At 43.4% G+C, this 16908-nt stretch overlaps 1 protein-coding gene across 2 annotated transcripts in view; it reads left to right on the top strand.

Moving 5' to 3' along the window:
- The first annotated feature begins 984 nt into the window (after window positions 1-984).
- The window catches only part of fat4 (FAT atypical cadherin 4), a 434764-nt gene continuing 418840 nt past the window's right edge, over window positions 985-16908 (top strand). Inside the window, exons 1-2 of one of the 2 annotated variants that reach the window (XM_086009521.1) lie at window positions 985-3585; window positions 9467-12355. In XM_086009521.1, the coding sequence (XP_085865647.1) occupies window positions 1375-3585; window positions 9467-12355 (5100 nt within the window). In that variant the 5' untranslated portion in view covers window positions 985-1374. The remainder of the gene's footprint in view (window positions 3586-9466; window positions 12356-16908) is intronic. The other variant, XM_086009513.1, reaches the window with a different exon arrangement.

Below are 16908 nucleotides of genomic sequence, written 5' to 3'. Positions count from 1 at the left end.
GCTAGAGTCAGAAAGTTGCTGGTGGTGCTGCTGCTTTATAAAATCTATATTCTTTAAGCTATAGGCTTAAAACGTTTTCAATGGGTGTCTGCCCTCACCGTTACACATCGTCAGAAAGTAGCGAATTCGCTCTCCTGTTAACTTATTTTAAAAGGAAGTTTACAAATTCTGTCTTTGTTTAATAATTACAAAGGAATGTATTTTGTAAAGTTAAACGTTGGGGGTGGGGTGGGGGTGTTTATTTTTCGGGTAAAGCCTCACACAGGAACCTAAATGGGTAAAGAGTTGACAGCTCAAAACCAATAGGGTTGAACGGCAGCTATGGGTCAACTCCGACAGCTGAGAGTTTGACACCTTTCGTCGTTTTAAAAAAGTATGTGAAGCATGTAACTGTCCTGCTCACATTCAGCCACCCATCTATCAAAGTGTAAGACTTTTTTTTCTGACCAACACATAGCAGAGGTCGATCGTGAGAGAAAAATACGTCATTTAAATTTTACATCGGTTCATAATTGGAATTTCAAGTTTCACTTTAAAAATATGTCCCTCCCCCTCCCCCCCCAAAAAAAACACTCTGGAGCAGTTTGCATGCCCTGAACTTTAAACACGTCGCTTCGCGTACAGCCCATTTGCCTCACAAGCCAGAGCCGCAAATCCCTGGAGTTATTCCTGTAACCAGCTAACGGTTCCAAGCACACGGCCCCCATAAGCTACGCCCCCTTTTCCTCCTCATTTTTACCCCTCACCTCGCATGTCGGCTCAACCTACCTTCCCCTGGGGGGAGGGGAGGGGAGAGGAGGAGGGACCAGCCGCCACTCAGGGTGACTGACGGGGGCATTGACCACAGAGGGGGAGCTCTGTCGGGGAGGGGGCGCGGCGGGACGCGAGCCCGGGCCAATGAGACGCGCGGCAGCGGGAGGTTTGGGGCGAGCGGAGTCTTCCTGCGCTCTGGAGTTTGGTTGCGTTGGGAGCGAGCAAGATCCCGGGGAATGACCAAAGCGAGTCATGTCTTTACTGCTGCCAGAGCGAAAGCGGCAGTGCGCTGAAACAGTATACGAGCACCCTCTCCCACTGCAAGTTAAAACATAACAGGGGGAGGGAGGAAAAACTATTTAAAAAGTTGCATTGTATTTTTTTTTAAAGTTTACAGAAACTTTATGAAAACGCCAAAAGCAGCTTTGAAAAACTTTATGAAGAGAATCGGTGGAAGGAAAACAAATTGGTATCTTTTATTTTAAATCGCGCAGTCGGTGCTTCTCACAAGGTAACCCAACGGTACCTTTGCTGGAATTTCCCCCTGGCTTCACTCTGATTTGATGCATTTTGGAAAAGGTATACTTTGCTGGAAAGGTAGGCTAAGAACACTCTCTTACCATGGTACAGTTAGGTAGAGGCTGCAACTTTTTCGCCGTTTTGCTGGTGTTTTTGAGCTTTTGCTGGGATGCCGCGTCCAACCAACTCCGCCAAGTGTTTCAAATCGAGGAGGAGCAGCCGTCCGACACTCTGGTGGGCACCATACTCACCAAGCCGGACTTCACCTACCGTTTCAGCGAGAACCACGCTTTGTTCGCGATCAACGCCACCACAGGTGTCATCTCCACCACCTCGGTGATCGATCGCGAAAGTTTGCCCAGCGACGTGATCAACATCGTGGTGCTATCCAGTCAGCCCACCTACCCCACCGAGGTCCGGATCATCGTCCTGGACATCAACGACAACACGCCCGTCTTCCCCGAGCCCACCATCGTCGTGACCTTTAAAGAGGACACCAGTGGCGGGCGGCAGGTGATCCTGGACACGGCCACCGATGCAGATATTGGCTCCAACGGAGTTGACCACCGGTCCTACCGGATTATACAAGGGAACGAAGAAGGGAAATTCCGTTTGGATATTACAGTCAATCCGAGCGGGGAAGGTGCCTTCTTGCACCTGGTATCAAGCGGCGGGCTGGACAGAGAGTCTGCGCCTTTCTATCAGCTGGTAGTGGAAGTGGAAGACCGCGGGCGGCCCAAGAGATTCGGCTACCTGCAGGTCAATGTCACCGTGCAGGACACCAATGACAACTCTCCGAGCTTCTCCAAATCCCACTACCAAACCAGCGTTTACGAGAACGTGGCCATCGGCTCGAGTGTCCTGCAGGTCACGGCCAGCGACCTGGACGAGGGCGCCAATGGAGACATCATGTACTCCCTGGACGAAGGGAGCCCTTTCCAGATCGAGCCCCACACCGGCATGGTCACCGTCCGGGAGAACCTCAACTACGAGACCAAGAAGGAGTATTCGCTGGTGATCCGCGCCAGTGACGGCGGCAGCCCCTCGCTGACCGGCCGCACCGAGGCCACGGTCAAACTGCTGGACGTCAACGACAACGAGCCGGTGGTGAAGTTCAGGTACTTGCCGGCCAGCTCCAAGTTCGCGGCGGTGGACGAAAACGCCTCGCTCGGCACCGTGGTGGCCCTGTTGACGGTCAGCGACGCCGATTCCTCGGCCAACGGCAACATCTCGGTCTCCATCCTGGGGGGCAACGAGCAGATGCACTTCGACGTGCAGCGGTCGCCGGTGCCGGGTCTCAGCCTGATCAAGGTGGCCAGCGCCCTGGACCGGGAGCGGATCCCCTCTTACAACCTGACCGTCTCGGTGTCCGACAACGGGGTGCCCGTGGCCAGGTCCTCGCTGGCCAGCCTGCTCATCTTCGTCAACGACATCAACGATCACGCCCCGGTGTTCGAGAGGCCGACCTACCGGGTGGAGGTGGGCGAGGACGTGCCGGTGGGCAGCTACATCCGAGGCATCTCGGCCACGGACGGGGACTCGGGGCTCAACGCCAAGCTCAGGTACTCGCTGGTGTCGGGCAACCGCCTGGGCTGGTTCAACATCAGCGAGGGCAGCGGGCTCATCACCAGCGCCGCCGAGCTGGACAGGGAGACGGCGTCCCAGGTCAGCCTCAACATCAGCGCCAAGGACCAGGGGCTCCACCCGAAAACCTCCTACACCACCCTCGTCATCACCATCATCGATGTCAACGACCAGGCGCCCACTTTTACTCACCGCTCTTACCGTTACTCCATCCCCGAGAACTCCCCACCCGGCACCCAGTTGGCTATCTTCACGGCCGTCGATAAGGATTTGGGCGCCAACGGCACCGTCCGTTTCCTGCTCGACCCCGAGACCCCGCTCCACTATCACGATCTCTTCCGTGTGGACCCTGTCTCCGGCCGCTTAACGTGCGTCGCCGAGCTGGACAGGGAGGAGCAGGCGGAGTACACCTTGTTCATCCAGGCGCGGGATAAAGGCAACCCCCCGCTCTCCTCGGTGGCCGAGGTGAGTGTCATCCTGAAGGACATCAACGACAACAGCCCGACTTTCTACCCCGTCCAGTACTTTGCAAACATTAAAGAAAACGAGCCCCCCGGCACCTACATCACCACCGTTTCTGCTGCCGATCCGGATCTGGGGCGAAATGGGACCGTCAGGTACTCCATCACAGCGGGGGACACCTTCAGGTTCCAGATCAACTGGGACACAGGGGTCATCTCCACCAGGCTTTCACTGGACCGAGAGGAGAAGACAGCTTATCAGCTACAGGTAGATCATTTGCACAAATAGATTTTCATTTTTTAAATGTAAGCATGCAGTATAAATATTAAAAATCCAATAATATAAAGACTTAATAGTCACCAGTCTGATTGTACATACTGTAAAGTGAAAGAGTGCAAAGATATATATAGCGCCAGGGTCAGTGCGAGCTGAGATTCCCCCCAAGGCTGGTGTTAACAGACATCCCAACTTTGAAAGTCCTGTTTCAGGGACATACTGCCACAGCTGTTGTCCCTCCCCCCACCACTTTTGGAAAAGCTCCAAACACATTTTCAAGGTATGTTGTTTGAGCATGTGCAGAACATTTTTCATAATTTTCCATGGCGATTGGCCCGAATCAGGCATTAAAACTTTCACTGAATGTTACATGTTGTGCCAGAAAATGCTTCAGTCAGAGATTAAACTGATCTACTTGGGGATGAAGGACAACCAGGAAGAAGGATCTTGGAAATTCAAAGCTGACATTTGTGTTAATAATACTTTTGGAGAAATTGTAATTTCCTTACTATCTTGCTTGTAACAAATTTTGATCAACAGCCTTTTCTTATAACACTCATATACGGGCTTCCACAAAGAACTGCCACGGCGAGTTCTCCTGATTTTCACTCACTCCCTATAGTGAAGTATCTTGCCTAGCTGAAATAATGAGCTCATGTGAAGAAGAATCATAGATCCTAGCAGTCTGTGAGGAACAATATTAATATAACAATGCACGCAACCAACAGAGCCTCAGAAAAAAATCACATTGAAAGAAAGCCAAGATCACCAAAAAGTCACACATTTCTTTTTTTGTGGCGCACACCATCATTTTGCCTGTAGTACCCTCCTCAGTGATGACCTTGGGCCATGTACCATCTGAGAGGGCCAGCCGATAGCCTGTTTACAGACCACCACCAATGCTGATGTTGGCCAGTTGCCAGGAAATATGCTGCTTGGTGGTGATTCGTCTGATTTTTCCATCCCATCTGCAAGGAGATGCAAAGTTTCCACTCAGCATCTTTCACGTGGAATGGACAAGATTGGGTGTTCAAAGGGTAGTGCACAGTTGAACCTGCAACCCTTCAATCTCTGGGACCACACTGTTGGTACAACACTGCCTTGTCCCCTAAACACATAACTTTTAAATGCCAAATTAGAGTTTTACCTGATTGCATTTTCTACATCAAATACTTAAAGGAACTCAGGTCGTTGATAAATTAATAGCATTTTGAACACTCTTGCTGGTTAAAACTTTATTTAATATAATGTTTTCTTTCCCTGCTTTTCCCTCCCTACCTCCTCCTTTCTGGAATGCAATATCCTATACTAGGATGCAATTCTACAGACAGGGTGGCCCCCTGGTATCTTATCCAAATGGCCAACTTTCTCAATTCATTGCGTCTAATTGTAGTGCCTCAACTGTTGCCCAACTGAGATTAGCTAATTCAGCACAGACTAGGGATCAAGCAGTTTGCATAACTCAGTAACAAAACACATAGCGCACTTTCTCAATGAGTCAATGAGAATTTTTTTTTTCATGTACAAGAAACTTAAATAAGACTGTGATTTATTTTCACACCATACTGAATCTACATCAGGATCTAATTATGATGCACCAGCCTTGATATTATTCAGTTTTGGAAAGCAGGATTCTGCATTATAGAGTCGCGGCTAAGCAGTCCTGTTAAACAAACTCTTAACTTTCACAAATTTAACAGTTAGAGTTTCATCAAGTCCAGTTGCAGTACTGTGTTATAAATATTTAATTCCAGAAGGGGGAACATTATATTAAACTATGAAATCAATGTACTATGGAATGGAAAGTACATAGGTCTGATTCTTTTTATTGTACTGAGATCCTGAATCCAGCTGCAATGCTACGTGGAAGTACAGAGCTGAAATTGGCACTTTCTCACAAGGAGACTGAAGGATGTTGCCAAGCCACAGTTACACAGCTCCCAACATCTAGCTAAGAATGACATTGAAGGAGACCTAGAGCAGGTTTCCCCCTTTGCCTCCAAGAAGTTGCATGGTCTGAAGAGGTCTACATAGGCAGATGTAAGAAATAAAACAGAGAGATTTCATGCCTTCAAAAAATAAATGTTTATAATCAGCATCACTTTTCTCTTATATTTTCCTTAGATAGTACAGATTTTTTTGTAGTGACTATTTTGAATTCATGTAGAATCTCGAAGATATAAGAGCAACACAAATAATTAAATCTGTCATGAGACTAAAGATACAAAAAGTATTTTGGAAAGCAAGAAAAATGCATTTACCATGAAATACAGTGTACAAGTCACAACTTTATACACGTTTTCTAGTTTTTTGAGTATAGTGGTGTGATTTAAGTACTGGTTCAATTCATAATCCAAATTCTTGTAAGAGAGATTAACTGACCAGGTTTTCACATTTCTAGTAATATGCAAGTTCCCCTCCGAGTCACACACCATCCTGACTTGGAAATATATCACCATTCCTTCATCGTTGCTGGGTCAAAATCCTGGAACTCCCAACCTAACAGCGCTGTGGGAGTACCTTCACCACATGGACTGCAGCAGTTCAAGAAGGCGGCTCACCACCACCTTCTCAAGGGCAATTAGGGATGGGCAATAAATGCTGGCCTTGCCAGCGATGCTCCCATCCTATGAATGAATTAAAAAAAATATATCCCAGCTTATCACCCAATATTAGAGTACTGTTTGAAGATAAATCAATATTACTAGACTATATTAATTTTCTCTATTGCATGGAGTGGTGAAATCATAAATGGTAAGTTTAGGCTACCTGATTTTTTTAAATACTTTTTTTGCTAAAAGAAAATAAGAGCTGAAAAGTGTTAGAAGGTTTCAGCTCCTAAATCTTGAAATTATACTCTACAATATCACTTTTTGAATGCTTAGCATGTTGGTATGCAATTTCTTTGCCACTTTAATGGAGAAATGGGGAACATGTTTATTAAAATAGCTGTCAAACAACTTTCATATAAATACATTAATACATTCCATCTTCATATCACACAGTGCAATTTCAAACCATTGGTCTGCATAGGCCTTATCAATATTCATAAGATTTCCCATAGTTTAAGAATGGAGGGTGATACTCTGGTTTTCACTTATTTTAGTGAAAAAGTCAGTGTGCATACAAAGTAGAATGTACATTGATTTGTTTTTAGGAAACATGCCAATTGAGTGAATAAATTATATCAAGACATTTTTTTTTGTTTTATAAACAATTGAAATGAGTCATTAATTACACTTGTCCAACTTGTCTGGAAAATCTATAGTCATCAGTTTCTGAGGCCATGTGGTGGGAGGTCGAAATGGCCTTGAGCTCCCCCAGTCCATTGTAATATTAGGCAGCGTTGGACTGATGTTTTCCTATCCTGTGTTGTAACATGGGTGAAGTAAACCTGTAAGCTACAGTCACTATGATGTTATGCATGCTTCTGTGGTTCAAATTGTGCATACAGAGCTGTTCCCAATCTCAAAACAATCATTGTTTGTGGTAATTACGAATTGCTTTATATGGAGGTCACTGAGCACATATTCTTCTCCCTTCTGACCCTCTCTTATGCATGTCTTTGCTGTCTTTTGGTTTAAAAAGTAATTTTGACATTATTATTAGGAGTAGTATTATAATTATTATTTTCATTTCTTTGGCTTCCAATTTTTACACATATTTCCTCAACTGAGAATGGTAGACATCACAATAATGAATGACAGTGGTATGAAATATATATAAAAAAACAAAACTTGTAGCTACAATTGCAGGAAAGATGGCATGGAAACAAATAATTTTTTTCACTTGCCAAAGAGCCCCCTCAACCTTGTTGAAATTGCATTTTTTCAGCTCCACTGCACTTTGCCACAGAGGAGTAGACTCATTTGTGCCTCAGTTCTCCTCTGCCTCAGCTTATCTGCTGCTGAAACCCTCATCCATGCTTTTTATAACTCGAGAATTGGCTATTCCAACGCTCTCCTGGCCGGCCTCCAATCTTCCACCCTCCATAAACTTGAGCTTATCCAAAACTCAACTACCCATATTCCAATTCCTGTTCACCCATCACCTCTGTACATGCTGACCTACATTGGCTCTCAGTCCACCAAGGCCTTGATTTTAAAACTCCATGGCGTTGCCCCTCCCTATCTCTGTAACCTTCTCCAGCCCTACAACCCCCCAAGATCTTTGCATTCCTCCAACTCTGGCCTCTTGCACACCTCCCACTTCCTTCACACCACCATTGGTGGCCATGCCTTCAGCTGTCTAGGCCCTAAGCTTTGAAATTCCCTCCCTCAACCTCTCTGATTCCACCACCCTCTCTTTTAAGACGCTGCTTAAAACCTACCTCTTTGACCAAGCTTTTAGTCACCTGCCCTAATATCTCTTTCTTTAGCTCTATGTCAATTTTTGTCTTAAAACGCTCCTGTGAAGCACCATGGGAGCTTTTACTACGTAAAGGCACTATATAAATGCAAGTTGTTGTTGGCACTGCAGGGAAGTGTCAAAGAAAGGCCAGGTATTTCTCATTTGGAAAAAGAGCCACGTTCATCTCTTTCACCTTGCGCTGCTCGATCTTCTCACGACTGGTTTCACAATAGCGTTGATGGAAGCCGGAAGCAGGTTCCTCGAGCAGCAGATTTTAAAAACAAAATCATCAGTTTAGAGGGAGAAAGAAATGTGCACAAACAAGGTTGATGATTTAGAATATATATGGTAACCTGTTTATAGATTATCTGATGAGATTATTATTTTTGCACAACTGAACAATGCTTCCGGTTAATTATGGTGCAAGGAGACACAAGAATAGGGGAAGAGGAAAAAAATACCTTCTAAAGAGGGAGTGTGACCACCAATTAAAAAAATAAGCCTGGGGAAACTCGGTGGTACAATGAGTTAGTCTTTCAATTTTGGCACCTGGGTTCAGATCAAGCCCAGATTGATGGGATGCTTCAACACATCCCACAGTGACAAGGCTGAGATTGGGGAGAATTGAGGTACAAACCTGTCCCCTACTCGTCTCTGGCAAAGTGCACTGTAGCTGACAAATCCAATTTCAATATGATTGATGGGAATCATTAAGCACTGAAACCAAAATGTTTCATGTCGTCTTTCCTGTAATTGATGGGATGAAAGTCTCCTCTGCCTGCTAGTTGTAAGGGTTACGTGAAATGAGTTAATCCAGTTCCTAATATGCATGGGCCTAAACCACAAAACTGTCTTTAATTCAGAACTTGTCAGCCATGTCACTTAGACAAGGCTTGATTGGTGTGGCAAATTGAAAACATTGTCATACTGGTGCAGTAAGAGGTGCTTTTCTAAGGCTGGGGCTGAAATACAACATTGGGGCAGAGTAAAGGAAACTTTTCTCTGCATCTGGCACCTGACCAGGGAGTCTAACATTGGGTGCCTGAAATGGAATCTGTTCCTCACACCATTATGGAGATAGTATGCAGAGCCTTACAGTGGGAATGGGGGTGGGCGGGGTGGAGCAGGAATGCAGCTGCAGGCTTCAGAAGGGCTGGGACTGGCCTTCCTACCTCATTTCAGTACTGCAGACGCAGGCCCAGTTATGTGCATTCGGGATCTCCAGGAAATCCTGATGGAATGTAGTGGGGTGGGAGACCTGATGCCACGTCAGATAATCCATAAAATAGATTACAAATTCCACCCATCAGCTTCGTTTTATACATTTCTTTATTCTTCGAATCAAATATAATGATTTGATTATCTCAAGTAGAGTTCTGTGTTTTTTCTTACTAATTACAAACCTACCAATTACAAAATCCTTTCTTACTAATGAATCTTTTTCATTCAGTGACAAATCACAATTAATGCTTGTCCGTTTAAATCATCTTTTAATGTTTTTCTGTGTCATTTTTGGTTGCAGGTTGTTGCCACTGATGGTAGAAATCTCCGCTCCCAGAGTCCAGCTATTGTAACCATCACGGTTATCGACACACAGGACACTCCTCCATCATTCAGCCAGAGCAGCTATAGTTTTGTTATTTTTGAAAACATTGCCATTGGTTCTCTTGTTGGCACCGTATATGCATCTACACTTGATCTTAATACCAACATCACTTACCTTATCACTTCAGGAGATCAGAGGGGCATGTTTACCATTGGTGGATCGACAGGTCAAATTAATACAGCCAGCACCATAGACAGAGAAGAACTAGCATTTTATCAGTTAAAAGTTGTGGCAAGTGGTGGTACTGTGACTGGGGAGACTTTAGTCAATATCACGGTCAAGGATCTGAATGATAATTCTCCTCATTTCCCTCATGCAGTTGAAAATATTAATGCAGTTGAAAATTGGGGTTCGGGACACACAATTTTCCAGGCTAAAGTGAAGGATCCCGATGAAGGCATCAATGGCATGGTTTTATACTCCTTGCGGCAGAATCCTAAAGATCTCTTCTACATTGATGAGAAAACTGGAATAGTAACTTTAAATGGACCTCTTGACATAAATGCAGGTTCATACCAGGTGGAGGCAGTAGCATCTGACATGGGCGTTCCCCAGCGTACATCTAGCTTAATCTTGACTGTCTACGTGCATGATGTGAATGATAACCCACCCGTATTTGACCAGCTTTCGTACGAGATCACAATTTCGGAGGCTGAACCTGTAAACTCTAGGTTCTTCAAAGTCCAGGCTTCTGACAAGGATTCAGGAGTGAATGGGGAGATCACCTATGACATTGCACAAGGAAACAGAGAGAAGAAGTTTGGTATTTTTCCTGACGGGCAGTTGTACATTAAGGCGGAATTGGATCGAGAAACTCAAAGCCATTATGTCCTGATGGTTGTTGCTGCAGACAGAGCAGTGGAGCCTCTGAGTGCAACTGTGAATGTGACAATAATACTAGAAGATGTAAATGACAACAGACCTTTATTCAACAGCACAAATTATGTATTTCATTTTGAAGAGGAGCAGAAAGGTGGTTCAACTGTTGGTCATATTAATGCTGTGGACAAAGATTTTGGATTTAATGGTGAAGTGAAGTATACATTTGAAACACCCCAGCTTGATTTTGAACTGAATGCAGTCACTGGGGAAATCACCAGTCTACATCAGCTTGACAGAGAGGCTCTAATGAGGCAAAGAGGGGCTGCGGTTTTCAGCTTTACAGTAATTGCAGCAGACCAAGGGGTGCCAAAACCTTTCCAGGACCATGCTACCGTACAGATATATATCAAGGATACCAATGACAATGTACCTAGATTCACTAAAGACCTATACCAGGCCACTATATCTGAATCAGCAGGAAACTTGACGCAAGTACTTCGTATCAGTGCTTCAGATGTTGATGAGGGAAATAATGGTTTGGTACATTACCATATAATTGAAGGGAATGAAGAAGAACAGTTTATGATTCAAAGTACCACAGGACAGGTGACATTGGTAGGAAAGCTGGACCACGAAGCTACAGCTTCCTATTCTTTGACTCTTCTAGCAGTGGACTTGGGGAGTGTACCTTTGAGTTCCACATGTACCTTAATCATCAGTGTGCTAGATGAAAATGACAACACTCCTTCATTTCCTAAGTCTGTGATGCACATTGATGCATTAGAAAATATGAGAGTTGGAGAGCTTGTAGAATCTGCGACTGCTACTGATTCAGATTCAGGGGACAATGCTGAGATCCATTACAGCATTACAGGAAGTAACAATCATGGAACATTTAGCATTAGTCATAATACAGGTAGCATCTTCTTAGCAAAAAAAATGGACTTTGAAACCCAATCTGTTTACCAATTGAACATAACTGCAAAAGATAATGGAAGACCACCAAGATCCTCAACAATGTCGGTAGTGATTCATGTTAGAGACTTTAACGATAATCCACCTAGTTTTCCTCCTGGAGATATTTTTAAATCTATTGTGGAAAATATTCCTATTGGTACATCTGTACTGACAGTAACTGCCCAAGACCCTGATGCCGATATTAATGGAGAGTTACAATATTGCATAGCCCAGCAAACACCTAGAGGAAACCATTTTTTAATCAGCGCTTCAGATGGGACACTGCGGACCAATGTGGAGATTGACCGTGAATTTTCCAATCTGTTTGAACTTACTATTAAAGCCATTGATCAGGCAGTTCCACTAGATTTCAGACGTTTTGCTTTAAAGAATGTCACCATCTTAGTAACAGACCAGAATGATAATGCTCCTGTATTTGTATCACAGAATGCTCTAGTCGCAGATAGTGCTCTTGCGATGGGTTCCATTCTCACAACTATCAGGGCTATAGACCTGGACGAAGGAACAAATGGAGAAGTTGAGTATGAACTAATCAATGGAGATAGTGACACCTTCATGATGGATCGATATAATGGAGATATTAGAGTAATAGCACCTTTAGTTCCTTCCAGACTCACATACCATCTTGTTGTGTCAGCTGTAGACTTTGGACCAGAGAGAAGAACAACCAGCACTGAGCTGACTGTTATTCTTCAGGGTGTAGATGGACCTGTCTTTACCAAGCCAAAATACATCACCATTTTACGTGAAGGAGAGCCTGTGGGTACCAGTGTGATCTCTTTAGAGGCAGCAAGTCCAAGAGGTTCTTCAGCATTACTGGAATATTACATAGTTTCAGTTCGTTGTGGGGGGAAATCTGTTGGACGCCTTTTCACAATAGGACACCACAGTGGTATCATCCAAACAGCTGCTGTGCTGGATCGAGAGCGAGGTCCAAGTCTATACCTTGTGGATGTTTACGCAGTTGAGAAATCTTCTAGTTTGCCCAGAACACAAAAAGCAGAGGTAAGTGGATATTATTTAAATTATAATGCACAGGGATAATCGGTCAAATGGACTCCATCTGCACTGAAATTTCTATGATTCTGTGTTTGCTTGATGACTAAAGGTGGGTTTGCTGCAGATTGAAATAAGTGGACTAATAGATATCATTTTAACCACCATGGCAGAGGAGACATTTTGCTTATTTAAAAGCATATATTTTCATATTGTAAGACTGCCTTTTTAACAATGGAAGGGACACATTGACCAGAACTATGCAAGAAATATTTATAATTAAGGCTTATAGTAATGTAAGTATTATAATTAATTATTACTTTTTGCTCCTCACTCTTTGAGAGAACTAAATTTTTGTAGAACTGATTACAGTATTCCACTTTTTCACAAGTCATGACATTTTCCATTACAAAACTGTCATTTTATATGACCGTGTACTTGCAACTAAGCAGAATGCTTTGGATAATCTAACTATCTGTATGACAGAAGATTTTGTTTATTAGTAAACGTTTCCATTCATTACATCAGGTTTACATCTTTTTTAAGATAGTCATTTCGTTATAGATGCAAAAGGTTTGCAGATTAGCAAAGGAGGATCCTAACTTGTTTTGCATGTGAGTGCCCTGATTCTATAAACTGGAAACAGTGATCTAAATAACTGGTAACTGAGAATGCCAAGGTTTGACATAGTGAAGAATATGAACTTAATTTTATCCCATGAGTCAAGTAGACTTTATAACCCACAAATGGCAAAGCCCCAAGTGAATCATCAATGTCTTACTCCCCATCATGTGACATAAATTCAGATTCCTACTGTCCACCATTGTATATTCTATTTTCACCACAGGGTAAAAAAAATAAACAGAACCTAATTTTAAATGCACTAATAGGTTGCTTTTAGGTCTCTTGAACACCGAATGAAGACAATGAAGTAGCTTGGTGACGTCAAAAGGCAGGTTTGTGGTGTCGTGAGAGAACAATGTGACATCAGAGCAAATAGTGTGAAGTTGTAAAGGGATTTACATTTATGAAATGTGTGCTAACTGTCATACAAGTGATACAATGTAGAGAAACAGATGTCTGATGATAGAGAACAAACAATGGGGCAGGAGCAGTGGTGCCAGGCATTTGTCAGGAAGAGGCCTCAAGTTTCCTTCATATTTTGTTAATTTAGTTTGTGTTACGAGGCATAATGTACTTGAGAGGTGTGAATGGCATTCTGACCTGTAAAATCCAATCAGTCCTCGGATTCCTGATGATACTTTATGAGCTTGAATACACACTTAATTAGTTTACATTATGGCTGCTAGTTTTTCCCCACGTGGTTTCCACATCATTTAACAGGAGCATTTTTTTCCAACAAAATGACTGAAGTTTAGTAGTATAATTAAGGTAAGAGAATTTTACTGATGTAACATTCCTGTACATGTATATATATAAAACATGATCTCAGTAACATGATGAGGAAGTGTTTGCAAGAACTTTCTATTTTGTCGTGTAAAACTGTTAAAAGTGAATGCTTTTTCCAAAGACTTGCTCATGCCACTTCCTGTCACATGGTGTTATCTCACTGTCACAAAGGTAGTCCTTGCTACTTCCTGAGTTATGATTTCCGCGACAACCATACACCTTCTCGTCAGTAACTAGTGAGTTTAGAATGAAGAATAATGATAATTGAATTGTACGTGCAGGAACTATATATATCAGGAATCTCTCTTTTAACCGGCACCTAAATATCCGGAAACCTCTCTTAACCGACAAAATTCAGAAGTAGGTTCAGGTAAGTTTTACTATATATTAGTGGCCGTGTAACCGGGGTTCCTGGATCTGTGGCCATGTAACCGGGGTTCCTGCACTTGTGGCCGTGCAACAGGGACTCCTGGATCTGTGGCCGTGTAACCGGGACTCCTGCACAAATGCCGTGTAACCGGGGCTCCTGCACCTGTGGCCGTGTACGGGGCTCTCGTACCTTGGTAAGTATACCTCTCTGTAATCCGGACTTTTTGCTCAACCGGCACCACGCCGGTCCCGTCGGTGCCGGATAAAAAAGAGTTTCCTGTACTATTAAAATGGTGGGTGGCCACAACATTGTGAAGGTGTGCTTGTAAGTGATGCTGTAAGGGGCACATTATATGACCCATTAAGTTCAGTGGGACCCATCTAATGTTGCATGACAGCCCCACTCTACTCACCAGGATCTCATGTTGCATCTCAATTAATGTTGGAGGAATGCCATAGGTAGTAACTTGACATGCTGCTGGTACTTATTAACTCCTTATCAGCACCCAATGTTTTGATCAGAAACACCACAACCTGCTGACTCAGTCTGTCCGCTGCCCCCGGGTCCTACTTAATTCCTCTTCCCTCCCCACGTTGTCCTTCCCCCTCCCCCCTTTTCTCATCTATGGACAAAATCTGTGTACGTGACAGAGATTCATAACTGGAGTTGTAGTTTTACCTCTGCTTCAGTGGAACTACAGACAACACAAGAGCAGTCAGGTAGAGCATTCACAAATAAGAGTTATGAGCAGCTGGAAACATCACAAGGAAAACAATTTCATTTTTATCAGCATTTTATTATAATAATTTAGAAGAAAATCTGAGCTAATGGTGTAATTTGAATGAGTGCATTTTATCTTATCAAAACGGACTGATGTTTTTCTGGGGCCCAGAGGTTTATGAGGTATTTGGACATTACAACTGGAATCAGTCTGTCAGCCAGGCCTGAATCATGGCGAATGGCCACCTGTTCAGGAGCTGGTAACTGGAAACAAGGTATTGGGAAAAATCTACCTGGGTTGTGCTACATCAACAACAGCCCCAGCAGGAACTACAGGCCCACCATGGGAAGTAAAGGGGGAAAAAAACTATATTATAATCATGTAAATAACCAAGAAAAATAAGGGAAAGATAACAAAATATAAGGTACTTGCATCTTATGCAAATACTGCAAATGCACCATGAGAGGTTGAGCAGAGGTTTTGGGTTGGAAGAACAAACAAAATTACATAATGAAGTTTTGTGTATTAGTAAGTAAATAGTGACTGTAATTTTTACCTAACTCGTCTGGCAGGAAACTGACGGATTTTATCGGTCACCCGATTTACATCACGTCCGATTTTACTTTTCATGAATGTCAGTTTCCGGCTGAGCGTGTTCGGTTAAAATTAACCTCAGTGTGTCAGATATATTCATAGCTTTCACTATCAGCGAGGTATGTAGTATTTTATCTTGTGTCAGTCGTGTGATGCATTGCTTCAGTAAATTTGCTGTGTCACAGTAATGGGTGAGCTACTGTCATGTTTAAGCTGTAGCAGAACTGCAGTAACATCAAAAAACAGCAGCTCCCAGACGACCTGTGAGCATTGCCATGGGAGGTCTACCCATATTCAGAAGACATAATAAGGATTTTTGCCGTTAATTTCTGCGGGGGTTCTCCAGATTATGTGCCTTAACTTTGGCAAAAGATCCACGGAAACCCCAGAGAAACGACATACATGGCGTCTGGGGTTTCCGCAGATCTTCCGCTGGAGTTCTGGGAGACAACCGGGAGGAAACCCTGCAGAAATTCTACTCTTTTGAATTCCCATTTTCCTCCTAGTCTCCTTCATTATAAACAGATTACAGCTGTGCAGGATTGCAGTCATGGTTATTCTGTTGACAACATAAGATGCGATTTATATTGATTTTTATAAATAAAAGGTCTGTGAGACATTTTTCTCTGAAGATGCAGATTGTTTGCTTATGTTTGGGTAAGATTACCAGTAGTGTGCCCTTTTCCTTAAACCAAAGGTTTTTATTACTAGTGGTCTACATTTCAATATTCACAACCTCCTATCCTTCAGAAATCCTTGGTATTTCAAATCCCTTGAGTGTACTGTAGAAGGAAATTGGTAGTGAAAGATTTTGAAACTGGAAAGTAAAAGAGGCTCTTATGTCTGGGTTATGAGGGGTACATTGCCTAAGGTTTTTGGCTGATTATACTCTGCTGTGATGACCTTTTGGTTGTTTTAACATGTTACTAACTATATGTGGCACTAATCCTAAATGTGGTTTTAACTAACATTGCGATGGTGTGCAAACGGGGATCGGTCCACCCGAGCTTCTCATAATGTACGAATAACAGGGAAAAGATATAATGGAGATAGTACACAAATACAGGGTTCCACTTTGATGGACAGCAGCGCAAGGCAGCCATTGGCAAAAGAACGGCGCTTTGTTTTGTTTTTCCTAGACATTCCCATGAAAGTGGGAGATGACAGCACAGAGGAATAAATGGAAAGTCTCAACTTTACTACTTGAGTGACAGTGTCATGCCACTTTTGCATTATTAAGGTGGCCCTGGAGGAGCATTGCTCAAATGGAGACCCACAATCTCTTTGCATTGCAGTCTTCATTCACTTTTTCCCTGATACTACCCTCAATCTGGAGTTAGGAGGACCCACCATTCCCACTGCTAACAGGGAATCTGTCTCTCTGCTTGTAGTTTGAAATGGAGACCTGATGGCAGCCTGTAAGACTCAAAAATGTTGAGTTTCCTTGGCTGGAGGGCTCCAGAGGGT

The sequence above is a fragment of the Somniosus microcephalus genome, chromosome 2 (genome assembly GCF_052327205.1).
Source record: "Somniosus microcephalus isolate GS21.2 chromosome 2, FLI_Smic_1.0, whole genome shotgun sequence".
In the NCBI taxonomy this organism is placed as follows: domain Eukaryota; kingdom Metazoa; phylum Chordata; class Chondrichthyes; order Squaliformes; family Somniosidae; genus Somniosus; species Somniosus microcephalus.
Note: the sequence above shows the minus strand (reverse complement) of the source record. Positions and strands in the feature narration are given on the sequence as shown.